Consider the following 17,966-nt stretch of genomic DNA (forward strand, 5'->3'; position numbering starts at 1 on the left):
ATTTGTGTTTTTGTTTTTGTATCTTGCCTTTTGTTTGTTCGTTCTTCTCTTTCTCTCTATGGGTGACCTTCTGCACAACGAATGTTCCATGTCATATATTTCGAAAAAAGGAAAATGATAAACATATTTGAACTAATGGGTATTCTAGACAGTACTTCCTCTCAGTAAATGACTAATGAATTCGGATCTTCAGATATCAATCGTTGGCTCAAGCATCACACAAGTTTAATTCGTAAATAAAAATACATATCTTCTGCTGGTCCGTGTGCCGCTTTATACCGTCATCTACCCTAATCCCCCGCTGAAGGCCTCCTAATACTTTGTTGATACTAAACTTATACCGAACTTGACACAGGCGGTTCGCTTTGGGCACTTTCGTTCACCGTCTCAACGTCTGTCTCTCTTCTTTTTATTTCTACACACGCACACAGCTCTTTTTACAATTCGAAGGAAAGAAATGGTGGATGGATTGAAAGGGTGGCGGGTGTCGTAAAACGACAGCCAGAAGGTCAGCAAGAAAGAATGCATAAAAATGCAAAGACGACCATCATTTTTTCTTCGGTCTGCTGGTCTGGTTGTGGAAATGTATTTCTTTACCAAGATTTTTGACAAAGAAACGTTCGAAAACATTGATTTTTCGAAATGAGGAGTTTCTTAGAAACTCTACAGTTAGATAATAAGTAAATGCTCCTTCGTTGCACTATTCTTCTCTTTGTTCTCAATTCCATACGAAAAGAATTTGATTCTTTCCACATGTTTCTCTCACACTTCTCTTTTCTCTCTGTTATACTTGTGAGCCACAACCATGGGCTCCTATCTTATTTCACTTCTTTATTGCCTTCGATTCATTTTATTTCATCTTCCTCAATGGACATAATTGTTTTTTTCTCACACAGCTCACTCGTTTCTCATCTATTTCTCTCTAATCTCTGTTTATTACAGTATTATTTCAGCTTCAAATATGGCGGTTGGTGCCGTCATTGAGAATTTGAGCAATCGAAAGCTTTTTGTCATATTCTCAGCTCTTCTCGTTGTCCAAATTCTTTTCTTTTTAGTTGGAGCATGGTACGGTGAGTTTTGTCGGTCATTCGGTGAACTTCGTTGAGTTTTTATTTCAGCTCCATCACCCTCTTCGTATATGGAATTTGAAATGATCACGTGCCGAGATGAAACAAGAGGATTTTCAGGAAAATGGATCCATCGAGATGTATGTTTGTTATAGTTTGTTTTCGAAGAATCTGTCAACTACTTTTTCAGAATTGTGAACAAATCGTGTTATCCGAGTACACTCCAGTTTCATACGATCTGCGAGAAATCGTGTTCGTCGCAAAAATGCCACATGCCAGGTTAGTTGGTTAAATACTCAGGCAACTCGATGTTAGTCTAATTAGACAACCGAAGTCTAATTAGACATAATAGCAATCTAAATACAATCTAGTTAGATTAGCTCGTTTTTAAAGTCTAATTAGACAGTTTTAAAGTCTAAATAGACAGTTTTAAAGTCTAATTAGACAGGCAAGTCTAATTAGATTGTATGTTAGTTGGATTAGACAAAATTGTAGTCTAATTAGACAAAATGTTAGTCTAATTAGACTGTGGGTCAATCTAACTGGGTCGCGTTAGTCTCTAAATTTACTTGAATTAGATTAATATCGAGTTGTCTGAGTATAACAGTTACCGTTGTTCTTTTAGAGATGGAATCGAACTAGAATATTCGCCATGGTTTCAATTCCTACTAGGAGTTCTTCATGTGGACGTTGCATACAGTGAGCACTTCAAATATGTGTCCCATGCACCGTTGGAACTAGAAGTACGAATGGGATATCGCGAGAAGGGATCTCAAAAAAATGAATGGAACGAATTGACAACATCAAATGTGACAAGAATTCTCGAATGCACAATTCCAGATGAAGAAGTAAGATTTATAATACGATTTGGCTTGATTTCGGTTTATTTTACTTGTTTAAGAAGAAGAAAGGTGGAACATACGATTGTGATATGCTAGATTTGTTTGAACTCGGTTCAAGTTCATATCCATTCTACCTCATCAATATTCGTATTCCAATCGATCAAAATGCATGTCAGTACAATCCACTCAGTTCAAACTGTCAAATTGGACAACTAACTGGTCTTCGACTCATTGAAATTCATCAAAACGGTGGTTTCACTCTGATTTGGTTGTGGACAAAAACCTTGATGACACCTGTGGTTGGAGCTTGTCTTTGGTGGTATTATAATAGAGTAAGCGATTGGTTGTATTCCATCACTTATGGAACATTTCAGATAAACCAATTGGCCAGAAACCCATTGCTTCTCGAACGCGCAATTCTTTATCTCGGTTTGAGTCTGGCTATTCTCGACTGTGAGTTCTTTCCAACAATTTTGAATCTTTATCTAGAATTCGAAATTAAACTGAATATCTTTCAGTCCCAATTGAATGGATCTCTTTGACGCACCGAGTGCCGTTCCTCCTACTAGTTTCTGATCTCCGCCAAGGTCTTTTTTACACTGTACTTTTCTCATTTTGGCTCATTTTTGCCGGGGAACATCTTATTGACGACACGACAAGAAACAACATCGTAAGTTCAAGAAACGAGTTAGGAGTTCGGCTAATTTTCGTTCATTTCAGAAGTCTTACCGTTTCAATCTTTCCTTCATCATTATTGCTTCTGGTGCTCTTCTGATCTACGATCTCATCGAGCGAGGAGTTCAACTGTATGACCCATTCTACAGTGTTTGGTCATCCCCGACGGGTTCTCAAATTGCTTATGTTGCTATTTTCATCTCAGCAATATGCATACTTGCTTACTTCGCCTTTTTACTTTTTAAAATTGTAAAAGTATGGACAACCATCAAAAACAAGAGAAGTGCTCAACTTTACCAGACAAGCGAAAATCGTCGACTTAAAGTGGAAGGTGTCATTTATCGGTTTAAATTTCTGATGTTGTTCACTGTTCTGTGTGCCGCATTCACTATCATTGCATACTTCATGAAACAATATGGAGAAGCACAACTTCACGGGGATGAAGCTAGAAGCGGATTTTTGACTGGAAGTACTTCAGCATTTTTCACTGGAACATTTGGAATGTGCAATATCTACGTATTACTTTTACTTGCGATGTATGCCCCATCACATAAACATTATCGAGGAGCCACTCGTAAGTTTTGTTAATTCAAGTTTTCGTACACTAGACTCACAAATTTTCAACATTTTCAGAATTGATTGACGAAAACGACGACGAAATAATTGATGACCCATCTAACCAACACACCGAATCAAACGCCATGACAACGTTCCTCAAACCCAGTACTGATTAAACACTGTATTTTATGTGCCTTTCAACTGCTGTACCATGATTCTCATCTCACTTCTACATTGCATAATTCTCATGGCGGCTTTATCAAATGTGCTTCACGGTGCTCACTCATTTCTTATTTCGCTGACAATTTGATTAAAATTCACAACTACCAAAATAAATTTCCTTCCGTTTAATATCATACATTGTTTAGAAATTTTATTCAATAATATTCTCAGGTTAATTGTTTCTCCATTAGAATAGGAGTAATCACGAGTTCTTTTGAAATGTAGAGCACTGCACCGTAATTAGAGCCTAAATTTCGACAATAAATCATTTGTAAGTTTAGAGATAAATGAGAATACCGTATCCCGGAGCAGACCACAAATTAATCAGACGATCATTCCAACATGGAAGATAACCGAAGGGAACATGAGATTGTCCTGAAAAAGGATTCGAAAAGATACTTTAAAATGGTGAAACCTCGGATCATAGTATTACATCTCATCGATTTACATGCTCTTTTCACAGCTTCTTCACCAAATAAATCTCCTTCGGAATCTGAAAATTGAATTCCATTTCACGAGATAAAGAAAACAAGAAAACATACTTGGATTCGGTCGATACATTCTAACTTTAGATGACGGTTGATTGTATATAATATGTCGTTCAACTGCATTCATATCTTCTAATTTAACCGGTCGAAACAAGTCATGGATATCTTTCTTTTTTCGAATCATAGGAGAAAATCCACTGTAAACGGCAAGAATCGACTTTCCAATGATGGCAGCGAACGGAATATGAGAGCACATTCTTTTGATACATGACTGAATTGCACGAGTTATCACTGGATTGAGACGTTCAATCATTCGAAATAGAGATGTTTCTGGTTCACCGCGAAGAAGGAAAACATGATTTGGGAAACGGCACTGAATTAGAAAGTTAAAGTGATTGTAGAAGTATTCGACTACCTTCAATGCACAAATAAGAGCAAGACATTCAATAGATCCGGGTTCATCTCTATCCAGAATTCCTCCGAGAAATAGAATTCTGTTTTCCGGAGGCCATCCAGTCAATTGAAGCCATCTATGAAGATCTGTATATCTGAAAATATTTCGAATAAGATTTCAACAAGATTAAGTTAGTCAACCTCCCACGAATATCTCCAATAACTGTAATATCCGCATCAATTTGAAGAAGAGATGGTTCGTCGGCCATTCGATACGCTGTTTCTTCAAAAAGCTGGAATTTATATTTGAACAGTTGTTTTTTACTAAAATAAACAAATACCGAAAGTAATTCTAAAGCTGTAAATGGGTATCGATATGGCCCATGTTCAATCATTCGATATAAAATATCATTTGGAGAATTTATAGTTCTGATTGTATTCCAGAGAATGTGTCCCCATCCAGCTGCATTCGTTTTCAATGCAGGTTTTAAGAACACCTAAATTTTGGAATATTCCAGAGAAACTACTGACATTCCTGACTTTTCTCATTGTTTTTCCTTCAACAACCACTTCACTTTCAGTAATTTTCAATGTTTTCCCCGTTTTCGATTCTTTTGTCGACTCTTCTGTTGACGCTGACTTCACTCTTGAATGTTTCATCTTATCGTAATCCGGAAGTTGTGAAAGAACAAATGCAGTCTCTCTGACAGTTAAACATCCAGTAACTTCGAGTTTCAACTGAAAAAGAACAGAGTTTTCAATAAATGCTGAAATTCCACTAACATCTTGAATTATACTCTCCGGAAACTTTGATTCCTGAATCAACTCCAACTCTAATTCTTTGCATTTCTTTCCACCTTCTGCCAATTGTTTCGTTTTCCACCAGCTCATTATGAATGTCAAAATTCCATAAATGATGAGAAGAATGAACAAAGCAAATATTACAGGTAAAAGAAGATGTCTTGAATTGTATTTGTTCCTCAAAATAGTCAGCATACTCTGATCTTTTTGAAACCAATATCTTCGAGAATTCATTTTTGGCTTGTTACAATACGCATGAAAGCAGCAAGTCTTCCGAACGAAAAGTCTCGGATTTCGAATCTCATCTCCTTTTATCATATAGTCAATTGTATAATCTGATCCATTCGATTCATTCCAATCGCATTTCACTTCATTTAATTTGTCACTGAAATTTCAAAACTCTGATTAAACCAATGAACTGAAACTCACTTCAAACTTTTACTTTCACATCCAATACGATAGTAAAAGTCAAAATCGTATCTGAAATTCATTTGACTGGTATCAAAAGTGATTAATGAAACTCACTCCAAATCAATTTTGTATCTGGAAATTAACGTCTTCTGAACACATGCTGTTTCACATCGAACTACTCGACTTTTATCAAGTTTTGAGTAACATAACAGCTCATCTGAATCATAAAACTTGAACTTAATACTTATTTCTAAATGTCTTACTGTTATTATTCTCATATTCGGGGACAATATTACCGTCCACTTCGTTCATTATGTTCAGAAGATTTAGAAGATAAACCAGTAACAAGATTATCTTCATTTTCTTTTTTACTTTCAGAAATAAGATTTATTCTCTCCGAAATCACCGTTTCCTATTTGCCACTTGGTTTCAAGAGTAGGAAAAAGTTCACGTTCTCATAGATATCTCTCAAAAATTAATTATTTTTTGCAAGGTTTCCGAATTCAGTAACCAGAAGATTCTCTTCAATAATGCAGTAACTTCTGTTGTATATATTCATCAATAACAACCTGAAATTCACACATGCAACAGATATATCAAACAATTTTCTCCTTTCTCTCGTATTCTCTTTCCATTCTTCGATGACCTCGGATACTTCCCTGTTGTGAACGTTTTCTTTTTTCAATTGTCTATCTCATCTCTTTCTTTTTCCAATCCAATCGTTTCACTTTTCTCTTCGATTTTTTATCTTGCCCTTTTCTATTTTCTCCCTTTAATGAAAGTATTCAAGTGTGTATTCTAGCAGAAAGAAGTGTTTTTCATCTATTAAATTATTCGAATTTTCAGAGAAATGGCTTGGTGTACTCCACAAGTTGAATTCACAAAAGAAGTCTTCTTTCCGGGAGAAAAAGTGACCGGTAGAGCGTGGGTATCTACAAAAAAAGACATGTCAGCTCGTAATGTTGAAATTTCTTTTTTTGGAAAGTCAGTGACGGCTTGGAGAACTGATGGAGACAGGTAACTGGCAATGGGGGTATTCTTTCAACTGTAAAGTTGAAACTCTCAGAAAAAATCGACCAGTCGAGGACAAGTCATTTAAAAAAGGAGAAGAAACATATGTCGTATTGAAACATGTTGTATGGACACCAGATGACGGAAACGTGAGAATTTTCAATATTTAAAAAAGGAAATCAAATGATTTTTATTCAGAATACGTTCCCATCCGGAGATTACGAATGGAATTTTTCATTCGAACTTCCAAATGAATGCCCTCCAAGTTTCGAAGGAAAATTCGGTTTCATTAGATATTATGTCTCTGTTCATATTGATGTTCCAAACTGGATTGACAAAAAAGTTGAGAGAGCAATTACAGTATCTCCAATCATTGATTTGAACTCTATTCCGGGTGCAAATGAACCGCTAGTCCGACAAATTGAGAGGGTTTCCGAGAAATGCGCATGTATTCCATTTCTTGGAAGCAATGGAAACATTGTCTACACGGTGAGTGCCCTATTCTATCGATCAGTTGAAAAATTCCTAAGAAGAAACGAGTGTTTCATTCCAGATAAAATCTCCAACACTTGGATACGTCGCCGGTGACCTGATACGTGTCACGGGATCAATCGAGAATCGATCTTCAAAACCATTGAGTGAAATCGAAGCAATTTTCAAAAGAATTGTCGTATATAGGAAAGATATGACTAATTCCCTCATCAAGTCTCATCGAAATATGTCGAACGCTCCGGATACTTATAACAGTCGAAAAGAGAGTTATGTAATTGAAGAGATTACGGAAATATGCGAAATTGAACCAGGAGCAACTAAACATTTCCGATTCTCTTTTATAGTTCCACCAGTAGTTTCAACAATCAGAAGTTCAACTTTCATCAACGTCGAGTATCTGGTGACAATTGCAGCAGATAGACAGTTCTGTGATTCATCGGAAATTCCAACATTGAATATCATTGTTGGAAATGTACCAATATTATCAGAAGGAACTACCTCTCGTAAGTTTCGAATTGTTATTCATTTTCAAGTTTTCCGTCGTTACAGTACCCCCACATATATTCGTTAAAAGTGATTCTGCCCAGTGTTGGTCACATCTTCTGAAACCAAAGTTCCGCTACCAAATTCCATATTATGGCAGTGATGAATCGACGAAAACTGATTCAGAAGACAGCAGTTAATGAAAAGAGATAAAGTTTCAATGTGTGATATTTTTAACTTGAAAGATTTCGATTCGAATGAAATTTATGTAACTTGATACTTCCTTTTTTCACACTGCGGACGTTCAGGTTTGATCGAATATCATTTGTGAGGAGATATCCTCATTACTCGCATTCAGCTTATACCTCAGATATAATTTTGTTGTAACAATCGAATGTATTCATTTTAGTCAAAAAAAATTATAGAATATTTGATAAATTATATACAAATATCCAAATTTAAGATACTGAATAACCGCTACTTCCACATGTTCTTACCTTTATTTTCTATTTCTAAAAACTATTGGAATACCCATTTCATTCAGTTATTTTGATTGTTAATCACCTAATTTCGGTTATCAAATCACATGATTCATTCTGTATGAATTCTTCGATCAGATATAATACGACACCCTAATTCTTGATAACATTTTCGAAATTTTTTTGTTTGCCCAGCCCATTTTCTGACACAAATGACCTCAAAAATATCGTTTCCGCATTGGAATTTTTCGTCTATTCGGTGTCTCGCCTGCCTGTTTTTGTCAACATTTTCACTTTTCTGATTTTTATTGGTTTTTCTTGTTTCTTCAATTCTATTTCTTTTTATCGTCTTCATCTTCTAACACAGACATTTTCGTGATTTCAGGCAAATGGCTGACTTTCAACCGTCTATTGAATTCGAGAAAGATATCTACTTGCCAGGAGAAGAAGTCACTGGAAGAGCATGGTTATCCACTAACAAAAATATGAAAGCGAAAAGTGTTGAAATCACTTTTACTGGAAAATCAGTCAGCGCTTGGAAGGGAGGGTAAGTTCAGCATCAATATAACATCTTCTACGCAAATCTAGTATTTCAGAAAAACGGTTCCAACCAAGCCTAATCAAAAAGCCGAAGAAATCTACGTGGAAATGAAACATGAAGTTTGGACTCCGGATGATGAAGAGGTTTGTAATTAAGTTCTCTCAGCGTGAATAAAATTATATTCAAGAACACTTTCCCATCTGGAGACTACGAATGGAAGTTCTCTTTCGAGCTTCCCAAAAATTGTCCACCAAGCTTTGAGGGTAAATCTGGTTTCATTCGGTACTCAGTCCTTCTTTATATCGATGTTCCAAACGGAAAAGCTAAGAATATTGAACGAGCTGTTACTGTTTCCCCAATTATTGATTTGAATAATATCACTGGTGCAGGTGAACCAATTAAAATGAATGTGGATACTACTGCATATTTCTGTCAATGTATGCCATGTCTTCCAGCGAGAGGAAATGTCGTTTATACGGTATCTGAAATATTAATTTTTCATCCAAATATCTCACATTTTAATTTCAGTTGTCCTCTCCAAAACTCGGTCATGTACCAGGAGAAGCTGTTTCTGTATCTGGACAAATCAACAATGGAACTTCTAAACCAATAAGAATAATTCAAGCAAAACTGAATAGAAGAATCACTTATCGTGAAGAACTTCAAGGAAAGGCAAAGAATAAGAAGAGAAATGCACAGAATGCTGATGGATTCAAAAGTAAAATTGAGACCCAAGTGCTGGAGACAAAGATTGAAAGATGTAACATTCCACCACATACAAACTCAGATTTCGCTTTTGCATTCGTCATTCCACCAGTAATTGCTTCTATCAGAAACTCCAAGTTCATCACAGTTGATTACTTCGTTTCGATTTGGGGAGATACTGGGATCTGCAATCGAACTGAACCAGCTTCTCTGAATATTCTCGTTGGAAATGTTCCTCTCGCTTCGGGAACTGCCTCATGTTAGTTTTCAAATTGACAATTGAGTTCGTATAATTATATTTCAGTGCCACCTCAAAAGTTCGTAGATGGAAATGCTGCACAATGTTGGAATGCTCATCTCAAGCCAGAGTTCACTTATCAAATACCGTATTACGGTATCTGATGAGTGATAGATGTCTCCAAATTGGTTTTTTTTCTTTTCTTCGTAACAAAATTTATCTTTCAAATTCTCTTTTCTTTTTTTTGAATCGTCTTGTTCCTTTTTCATTTCCACATTTTATTCCGTATTTTAATCAAATAAATCGTTTTCTTTATCAATATATTTAGAAAACGCGGCAGTTGTGACAGGGTGTTGATTCCAGAAAAAAATTCTTGACAGCTGAAAAACTAGTTCAATTTATAAGATTTCTCTATCCTCAAACATATATCAAGTGTGAAACGAATTTCAGTGAGACCTTTTCATTTCGAATTATTTTTCGACATTCAAAGAGCCAAAATCACACGTTCGCATATATTTTTTAAACCAAAAGCAATCTTTCTTCAGTTCCATTTCACTTCATTTAGTATCGATTGCTCATTCATCAGTCACATGAGAAACAGAGGGTTTTCTGCGTCCTTCATTTGACGCCAGCGAGAGTCGTTGCGTCCTTTCAACCACATGGGACGTGTTTGAGGGCGCAGCGACTCCTTCTGACCAGTGAGAGAGTCGCTGCGCCTCAAACACATTTCTCTTCTCTTTCTCGAATTCTCTCGTTTACAATACTCTTTCTCTTGAAATGAGAATGGGTCAGCCATCCGCAGCAAAACATTTTTGTCCCGCTCCGTTTTCTTCTTCTTTTTTTTCTCGATTTGACCACTTGGCACGTTTCAGAATTTCCGCGTTCTTATCAAGAACTACTTTCTGATTCAGTTCTCCAACAACGCCCGAAACCGAGCTCCATGTCGAATTCGATCAGCCTCAAGAAGTATTCTTCCCAGGTCACCCGATTTCTGGTCGAGTCGTTCTTCTAACTGAAGACAAATACAAGGCGAAAACAGTGAATGTAAACTTTGAAGAAATTGCCCACACATATTGGGATGATGATTCCAGTGTTCGAAGAACGTAATCTACCGTTGACTTTTTACAGAAAAGATGAAATGGTTTCAGCGAAGTGGCCGGACAAAAGATTTATTATAATCAAAGAGTTCATTACTCTGCCGATGTCAATTATCTCGAGCATAAGTTACTTCTCTGGTCTAGTGGAGATGGATCGGTAGGGTTGAAAACGAATAAATTATCAATAACTCTAATATTTTCAGAACGAGTTAGCACCGGGAAAGTACGTGTGGCCGTTCTCATACAATTTGCCGAACGATATTCCACCAAGTTTCGAAGGAAAGTACGGATACGTCCGATATTCGGTGACAACTGAAGTGGATAGACCTTGGAGATTTGATAAAGCTAAGAAACTTTGTATTACCGGTTAGTGAGATAAGATTGTGTTCATAAATAACTTTAAAAGTAATTTCAGTGTCACCACTTCTGGATTTGAATATAATTCCTCATGCAATGACACCTCTCCAGGATCAAGCAAGCGAGAATCTTGGATGTTGTTGTTTCAAAAAAGGATACTTGGAAATGCGAGTGAATATCCCAAAAACTGGATTTGTACCTGGAGAAACTGTTCCAATCAATCTTGAAATATTGAATCATTCATCAGTTCCAGTGACTGAAGTCAAAGTGAAGATCATTCAACAATGCACTTTCGTTGCATTCCGTAATGGAAGCAACTTCAATTTCATAGGCGACAGTGTGATGGCTGTTTCCCAAAGAGAAACCAAACACGATACAAATACTGTCATAAAACAAAGCCAAGCATTGACAGTTGAACCTGGAAAAGAGCATAGACTTGCATTGGAACTCCGTCTTCCTTCCGTCACTCCAACAATTAATCAATTTTCACCAATCATCACTGTCGAGTATCTAGTACAAGTCAGTGTGGACACATCATCAACTTTTGGCAGTGATATTGATTGCGAAATGTCGATTTTGATCGGAACCGTCCCGATTCGCCAATATCTTCCTCCTGCCTACTATCCACCAAATCCAGCCTTCCCACCTGCTATTCCATCTCCGATGCCCACTCAAATCGGGTCAGGAGTTGTCGTTCCTCCACCGGAGTATGGATTTGTAACAACTCCTGCAGATATTGGTACAGGAGTTGTTCCTCCGTATCCAGATTGTGCACAACCATACCCAACTAAAGGGGATACCGTAGTCGTCCCGAGTGGTAAACATTTTAAACAGTTTTTTATGAGTATTGATTGTAATATTTTCAGCTCCACCACTATCCTATCAAGATTCAATGTATGGAACAGATGGAACACAATTGAATACTGATGAAAATCAGAAGCCATTTGTTCCAAAGTATCCAGTGTTCAATAATTTGCCAATTTACAATCCATCTGCTCCTCCACAAGAATAATTTCTAATTTAAACGATCGCTATTGCTTTTTTGAAATGTAACATCCTGTGTTATTGCTTTGCTGCTTCTCAAACTTTATCTTAATAACAAATCAACCACAAAACCATCTTTAAAAAATCGTAATAAAATGTCTCTCTGATTACAGTATTTTCTTCAGATAAAAATGTATGTATTGTTTTGCTAATTGAATGGAATGTAGACAAATATTATCATTTACATAAACATAGAATAGAAGAAAAGTCATAGAGAATTCAGGAGAGAGATGGAAGTTTAAACTTCATAAAAATGTTCAATTTGTGTGTTCATCACGACTGACTGCGTCAGCAAACTCTCTCAGACTTCATGTATAACGGATGTGTTGAGCAATTGACAATTTTAAAATACTACAAGTCAATTGACTTTCTTCATGTTTTTTTTCTGAAAACATCTCCATCCGAACAATGAGATTTGCTAAATTCCTAAAAACTGTGCTGTTATATTTCACTTCGTTTTGCAGAAATCCTGCTCCATTTTTATACGTTTCTGGCCAAAAACTTGTAAACATTAACCTATTCATTCTTCTCATAAATAATAATAATAGAAGCGACAGTTCATGGAACATTTCAAGTACTCTCACGACTTCTCCTTTTCTTCTTTTTGCCGTCCGGTCTCTTTCTCCAAAAGAAGTTACCGAGAGTGAGACGATGACAAACAGGAAGAAGAGAAGAAGATGAAGAAGAAGCTGGCCAGTGAAGGGCATATTACGGGAATTCTGAATTGAATGCTGTCTGAATCGGCAGATGGTTCTATAATAATAACTATCCAATCCAATATACTGTGTGACGGTTGCCCGTGTTGCGTTTTTTTCGACATTGGAAAGTCAAGTCGATTATAAATTGAAATAGATCCGACATTCATCGATCATTCAACAACAGTTCTTCTTCTTCTTCATTTTCTTATTCTTCTTCATGGTGGTCTTTATTTTTAGGATCATCTTTTTGTCATCTTCAACATGAATATAGGATTCCCTTGTGACCTCAAGACCCAGCTGAGCAAGCAAAGAATTGAGTGAACTCTTCACTTTTTCGACGTTTCCTCTCGACACTTTCTACTTTTTTCGAACTGAAATTGTTGGCAGCTGTACGAAATCTTATCGGGGTCAATTGAATCTGTTTAGATCATTTAGAGTCTTCATAGAGAGTTCATGAAGAATATTCATATCCAGATCGTCGTTTTCTTGTTTCTTCTTCTTCGGTCGCGATAAATGCACAGTTTTGTTCTATTCTCTAACTGTAATGAGATTCTTGTCAAATCAGAATATCCCATCCAGAAAATTCCAATTTTTGCAGTCTACTTTTCAACAAAAAAAAATTGTTTCCTCATCAGCTCAAAAGAAGTTACTATTTCCAATTTCTGAAAGCGGCAAAGTCTAAAGCACTCTTATTTTTTCTTCTCTTGTTCTCATAATTACCCACTTTCTCACTTTTTTTCAAATTGCCGCCTTCTTCTTTCTTTAACTTCTCAATTACTCGTGAGAACTGTCCTCATCTTCTGACCAATTTCCATGAATCAATTCAATTCGAATTCTCTTATTTTGTTGTGAAAACTCTGATTGATGTCGAATCAACAGCTCTTCATTCGGTGCATTTCCCTCAAAAAATTACTTATCGTTATTTTGCTTTTCCTGCTCTTTTCCATTTTCCCGAATCATCACCATCACTCATTTATTCCGTGTTTTACACTGTGTGTCGAATGGGATTTGCCTGTCACCTCTCAGTTAATAAATGCGCGAAACTACTAATCTGATTATACTGGACACAAGAAGAAGAAGAAGAACAGAAGAGCATTTATTGTGTTACTACAAACTAACAGAAAGTTTATTTAAATTCTAGAAGACTTGTCAGATCTGCGATAATATACTTTTTTATAACGATTGAGACCAGGGCTGGGCAAATTAGTTGAATTCTTGTTTTGAATGTTTGATATCTTTCGTAAAAGTTGAATCTATTCAAAACTTTCTCGGCTCCTTTTAATTACCAATTCTTACATTAGGTGACTCAATTCAGTGAACCGCACGGTCACGGTGAACTGAAAACGTCGTCAAATAATTTGCCCAGCCTGATTGAGACATAATGTTGAGATTTTTGTGGGTCGTACCTTGGTCCACGTCATCATTTTGCAGCTTTCTGTTGTAAATCTCCATGGGAGACGGTTGATGATTAAGTTTTCGAGTTTCTCAAATCAGCAGCTTTCAGAAGATTCCTCTTTAAAAAACAATTCACTTGGTTTCAAAGTTTCAATTTCACCAAACAGTTTCAATTTCTCTCTTTTCGGAAAAGAAAGAGAACTGGTCAAAATCAAACATTCTACAAAACCTTTTCCTCTCACCGTCTACTTTTCTTTTCTTCCTGCTCAACATAAATCGCCGCCCGTAGTTTTTTATATGCGCGCGTTCTGTTGTTCATAGACGAGAGCAATGAAAACTCGAAAAGGTGAAGGAAGAAACAAGAAATACTCGCGTACGCGTACTCACTTTCACACTTTCTGCTCCGTTTGCACTTGGACATTGTTTGTATGGATGTCTTGCATACAATCACTTTTTTAAAGGTGTCATTTCCACTTGCACTTTTTCCTGCAGTGTTCATTCCAAAGATCTTCAGTTTTTTTCTGATTTCTCGATGAGTCCAGTTCCAAAAAGTTGTTGAGAGACAGTGGTTGGAAGTACTATGAATTGATCCAATGACACATTTCGATTAATATGTAAAATACACTTGATTCTCCCACTTTGACTCACTGACTTTGAATGCGTGGCGGTGTTTTGGAGTCTCCAAATGTCAAATGTTTATTCTCATTGGGGAGAAAAACGGTCACTACTTTGAAAAATACGAGTTTTGGTATCATATTTTGAAAACAGTCCAAGAATGTTCTTCCAGATAAAAATGGGAGTTTTTTCAGAAGTGGGTCACATCTGTGCGCATGAAAGTATGACTATCATCTAACTTTTCCATTCGTTTTGACTATGGCAGATCTTCTTCTTGTTTTATTTTCCAATTCTTTTGAAAATCCAAGAAAAAGACTTCTCAAAACTCACCTTTCTCTGTTTTTACTCGTTTCTCATCTCTCATTTTTCTTCTGTTCTCTTTCCCTTTTGTTTCTGTTTTCTTCCATTCATGGAACTTTTTTCAACTGTTCCATGTCTCTCTCATTTCAAAATGCATCATGTTTGACCGTTGAGTGACACTTGTTCCACCTGTTCCAGCCGGTTTTCGTCTGTCAATAACTTCAACTCAAATTCTTTTTCAATGAAAAAATAAGCCAATTCTATTAGTTGTATATACTTTTCGACTGGAAATGACATTGAATATTCTGACGTGTTCCCTCCCGACAACCCAATGTATTATAGTATTCTGTCTGCTTCTGGCTTCTACATCTTCTTTTTTTTTTGTGATGAACCCTTCTATTTTTTGTCAGAATAAAATAACGAAATGGCTCGTCCCGTTTTCTTCCGATTCTCTTTCCCTCTCAACGCCATAAAATCATGCTTTCCGAGTGTCAGCGGTTGTTACTCTCCTTGTTTATTTCTCCTCGCTCTACCTATTTTCATTTTTATTTGTAGCCGTTTCATCGAATATTGTATACGTCTCATCTTATTTTCCTCCCCCTGTTTCTAATTTTCAATAGCTTCTGTGATTCTCTGATTTTCGTGAACTTGGAAAAAGAAAGCTGAAAGTAGAATCTCAGAAGCATGAGCTTGTTCGGAGTAGTGATGTTTATCTCAGTTAGACATGCTGCTCTGTAAAACAATTGGATCATCTGTATTCTAATCAGGTGAGTTTTCGTAGAGAACCTACAAAAATGGAGCTCTATGAGTTTTCACTCAATAAATGACAACAGATACTTCACTTGGTTATCGCATGGAATCTACAGTCTAATTTCTCTTCCTTTTTTAAAAATTATCTCATTTATCCTAACTCTTTCTCTCTTTTTCTTTCTTCTTCATTTTCTCCGTGATAGTGCGCAAACACATCCTCTCTTTTTCTGTTTCTCCTCAGTTTTTTCGAATCCATTCACTCATTTCTCTAATTCTCCAAACTCTTTTTATCTTTTCTCAATCCTCTCGAAATCAGACTTTTCTCTATCTCTTATCGTTTTTGAGTGGTTTCTACTGTAATTTTGGTGCGTGCTCTTTCGGTAAAAAAACGAAAGCTAAGAGCATTTCGGCAGTTTCTTTGATGTCCAAACTCTTATCCTAACCTTTACCTTTTACCAATGAATCAACGAATTTTGATAGATCCAGTCTCTATTTCTTATCAATATTTGATCAGATACTGTTAGGTAAACGTTAGATTTTGAAATGAAATCTTGTCTAACCCCGCAGATTTTCAAAATCTGTCTCTCTCACACACTTGATCATTTTATCTACTAAAGCTTTTTCCGAATTTTGGGACTTTTTGCAAAACCACCCAACAAAACCACATGTGTCATTCTTCATTTTCTGTCATTCTACACTTTTATTTGTGTCTTGTTTCACACATGTTTTGCGTCATTTCCTCCGAAATGAAGAAGTTCTCGAAGTGGCAAAAATCATGGAAAACGAGAAGAAGATGAAAGTAAAACAGATGATGAGTATAAGTGTAGGTAATTTGAGTTTAAAAGATGAGAGAGAAAACATGAAAAATATGTTCTTCGTGTAGTAGTAAAACATTATTTGAGATCTTAAAATGTGGGTGGATCTGAAGGGAAAAAGATCACTGGATACACATTTATTTCAGTGTCTGATTAGTCATTGAGAACACATAAGTTTTCGAACTATTTTGAAGGAACTGACAATCCCAAACAAAATAAGATCAAGATGAGAAGCATACAGTTATGCAACTCAATCCCATCGCTCTATTCTCAGTTTTCATCAGTAAAAATGAGTAACAGTTACTCCATTTAAAAATAAATTGATAAATATAAACTGGATTTGAAGTATTATGATAATTTAAAATTTAATTATTTACTTTGATTTAGTGAAATCAGTTCAGCTTTCTCAACTTGAATTCAAAATTTATCGCGATGCTACTTCAGATCATCTGCGTTAAGATCGTCAGTCCTTCTGGATTCGAAGAATTTTGAAATTATTGTTATTAAAAGTTTGTTTTTAAACTGATCTCATTTTATGGCATGTTAGATGTAATGGCTCAACATTTTCGAGAATATCCGAGTCATTGTTACTCAATACTCCAAAACAAATCAGTCTTCACAGCTTAGAGTCTTCACAAAATACTCGAGCTTCCTCCAACTTTTTTCCTGCAAAGAAAACAAATGTATCTATCAGTTTCTCCATGAATCCTCACCCCAATAAATCAATCGAATCGACAAAATGAAACAACTGATCGTACGTGTTTGACACCTGCGCATCGTGCTCATTTCATGTCGGACAACATCAAAAATCCGTTTTCTTTTCAACTTGCATCTTGATTGGATTACACACTTCTCACCCCCTTTCATCTCATTTTCTCCTCTTCTTATTTCTCTTTTTTCTCATTTCGTTCCATCATTTTGTTGAAAATATTTGCACCCGAGTGATCTTCTGTAAAACGAAAATGGGATGAAATGAACTCGAAATTAGCTACGATTTACAAGATTTGAGAGTAGTCTCTCGTAGTATTTCGCACATCTGTCAGCGGGTTATTCAATTTATTTGAGCTTTTCCTTTGTACACAAAGGGCGTTTCGAAGCGAGAGAATGACCTTGTTGAGCATCAAAAATCTCACCATAATCCACGTGAAGCCTCTGTTACTAATATGGTAATTACTGTTCTCTAACTCTGATAAAACCAGGAATCGTCTTGATCTCATTTCTGGTATATTACATTGAGACTACCAAAATTTCTCTACCACAATTTGTGTTTTGTATTTTCAGATTTCCGAAAACAAATTTTAACTACAGATTTTTAAAAAATGCCGGTAAACACTTATTATAACCACAAGTTGAAAACCTTTCAGTGAATACTGAGATTTCTTCGACTCCTTATTCTCACTCCACCCACATTTCTATTTCTGCTCTCATCTCTTTCTTTTGATCCTTTTAGAAATTTGAGATCTTCTCTCTTATATTCCCTTGCAGATGC

The 17,966-nt window shown here is 36.1% G+C and overlaps 4 protein-coding genes across 4 annotated transcripts; 3 read left to right on the plus strand and 1 right to left on the minus strand.

Annotated features, from left to right (window-relative positions):
• Window positions 1–961: 961 nt before the first annotated feature.
• GCK72_005820 (uncharacterized protein) lies at window positions 962–3,318 on the plus strand (the record flags this gene model as incomplete). The annotated part of the gene is made up of 9 exons (XM_053725355.1): window positions 962–1,070; window positions 1,119–1,207; window positions 1,258–1,346; window positions 1,693–1,915; window positions 1,969–2,241; window positions 2,284–2,362; window positions 2,428–2,579; window positions 2,630–3,158; window positions 3,218–3,318. 9 exons carry the CDS (start codon window positions 962–964, stop codon window positions 3,316–3,318), a joined length of 1,644 nt encoding a protein of 547 aa, XP_053589549.1.
• Window positions 3,319–3,531: 213 nt separating this feature from the next.
• Window positions 3,532–5,769, minus strand: GCK72_005821 (uncharacterized protein; the record flags this gene model as incomplete). The annotated part of the gene is made up of 11 exons (XM_053725356.1): window positions 3,532–3,611; window positions 3,662–3,739; window positions 3,907–4,225; window positions 4,268–4,400; window positions 4,447–4,538; window positions 4,587–4,742; window positions 4,786–4,983; window positions 5,029–5,431; window positions 5,476–5,526; window positions 5,572–5,674; window positions 5,721–5,769. The coding sequence occupies 11 exons, from the start codon at window positions 5,767–5,769 to the stop codon at window positions 3,532–3,534; spliced, it is 1,662 nt and encodes a 553-aa protein (XP_053589550.1).
• Window positions 5,770–6,307: 538 nt separating this feature from the next.
• Window positions 6,308–7,643, plus strand: GCK72_005822 (uncharacterized protein; the record flags this gene model as incomplete). The annotated part of the gene is made up of 5 exons (XM_003108749.2): window positions 6,308–6,474; window positions 6,524–6,617; window positions 6,667–6,957; window positions 7,022–7,463; window positions 7,510–7,643. The coding sequence occupies 5 exons, from the start codon at window positions 6,308–6,310 to the stop codon at window positions 7,641–7,643; spliced, it is 1,128 nt and encodes a 375-aa protein (XP_003108797.2).
• Window positions 7,644–8,311: 668 nt separating this feature from the next.
• On the plus strand, window positions 8,312–11,872 carry GCK72_005823 (uncharacterized protein; the record flags this gene model as incomplete). The annotated part of the gene is made up of 10 exons (XM_003109050.2): window positions 8,312–8,469; window positions 8,519–8,606; window positions 8,651–8,941; window positions 8,992–9,427; window positions 9,473–9,554; window positions 10,318–10,509; window positions 10,555–10,660; window positions 10,707–10,869; window positions 10,919–11,677; window positions 11,727–11,872. 10 exons carry the CDS (start codon window positions 8,312–8,314, stop codon window positions 11,870–11,872), a joined length of 2,421 nt encoding a protein of 806 aa, XP_003109098.2.
• Window positions 11,873–17,966: the final 6,094 nt, after the last annotated feature.

Source organism: Caenorhabditis remanei, chromosome II (genome assembly GCF_010183535.1).
Source record: "Caenorhabditis remanei strain PX506 chromosome II, whole genome shotgun sequence".
Classification (NCBI taxonomy): domain Eukaryota; kingdom Metazoa; phylum Nematoda; class Chromadorea; order Rhabditida; family Rhabditidae; genus Caenorhabditis; species Caenorhabditis remanei.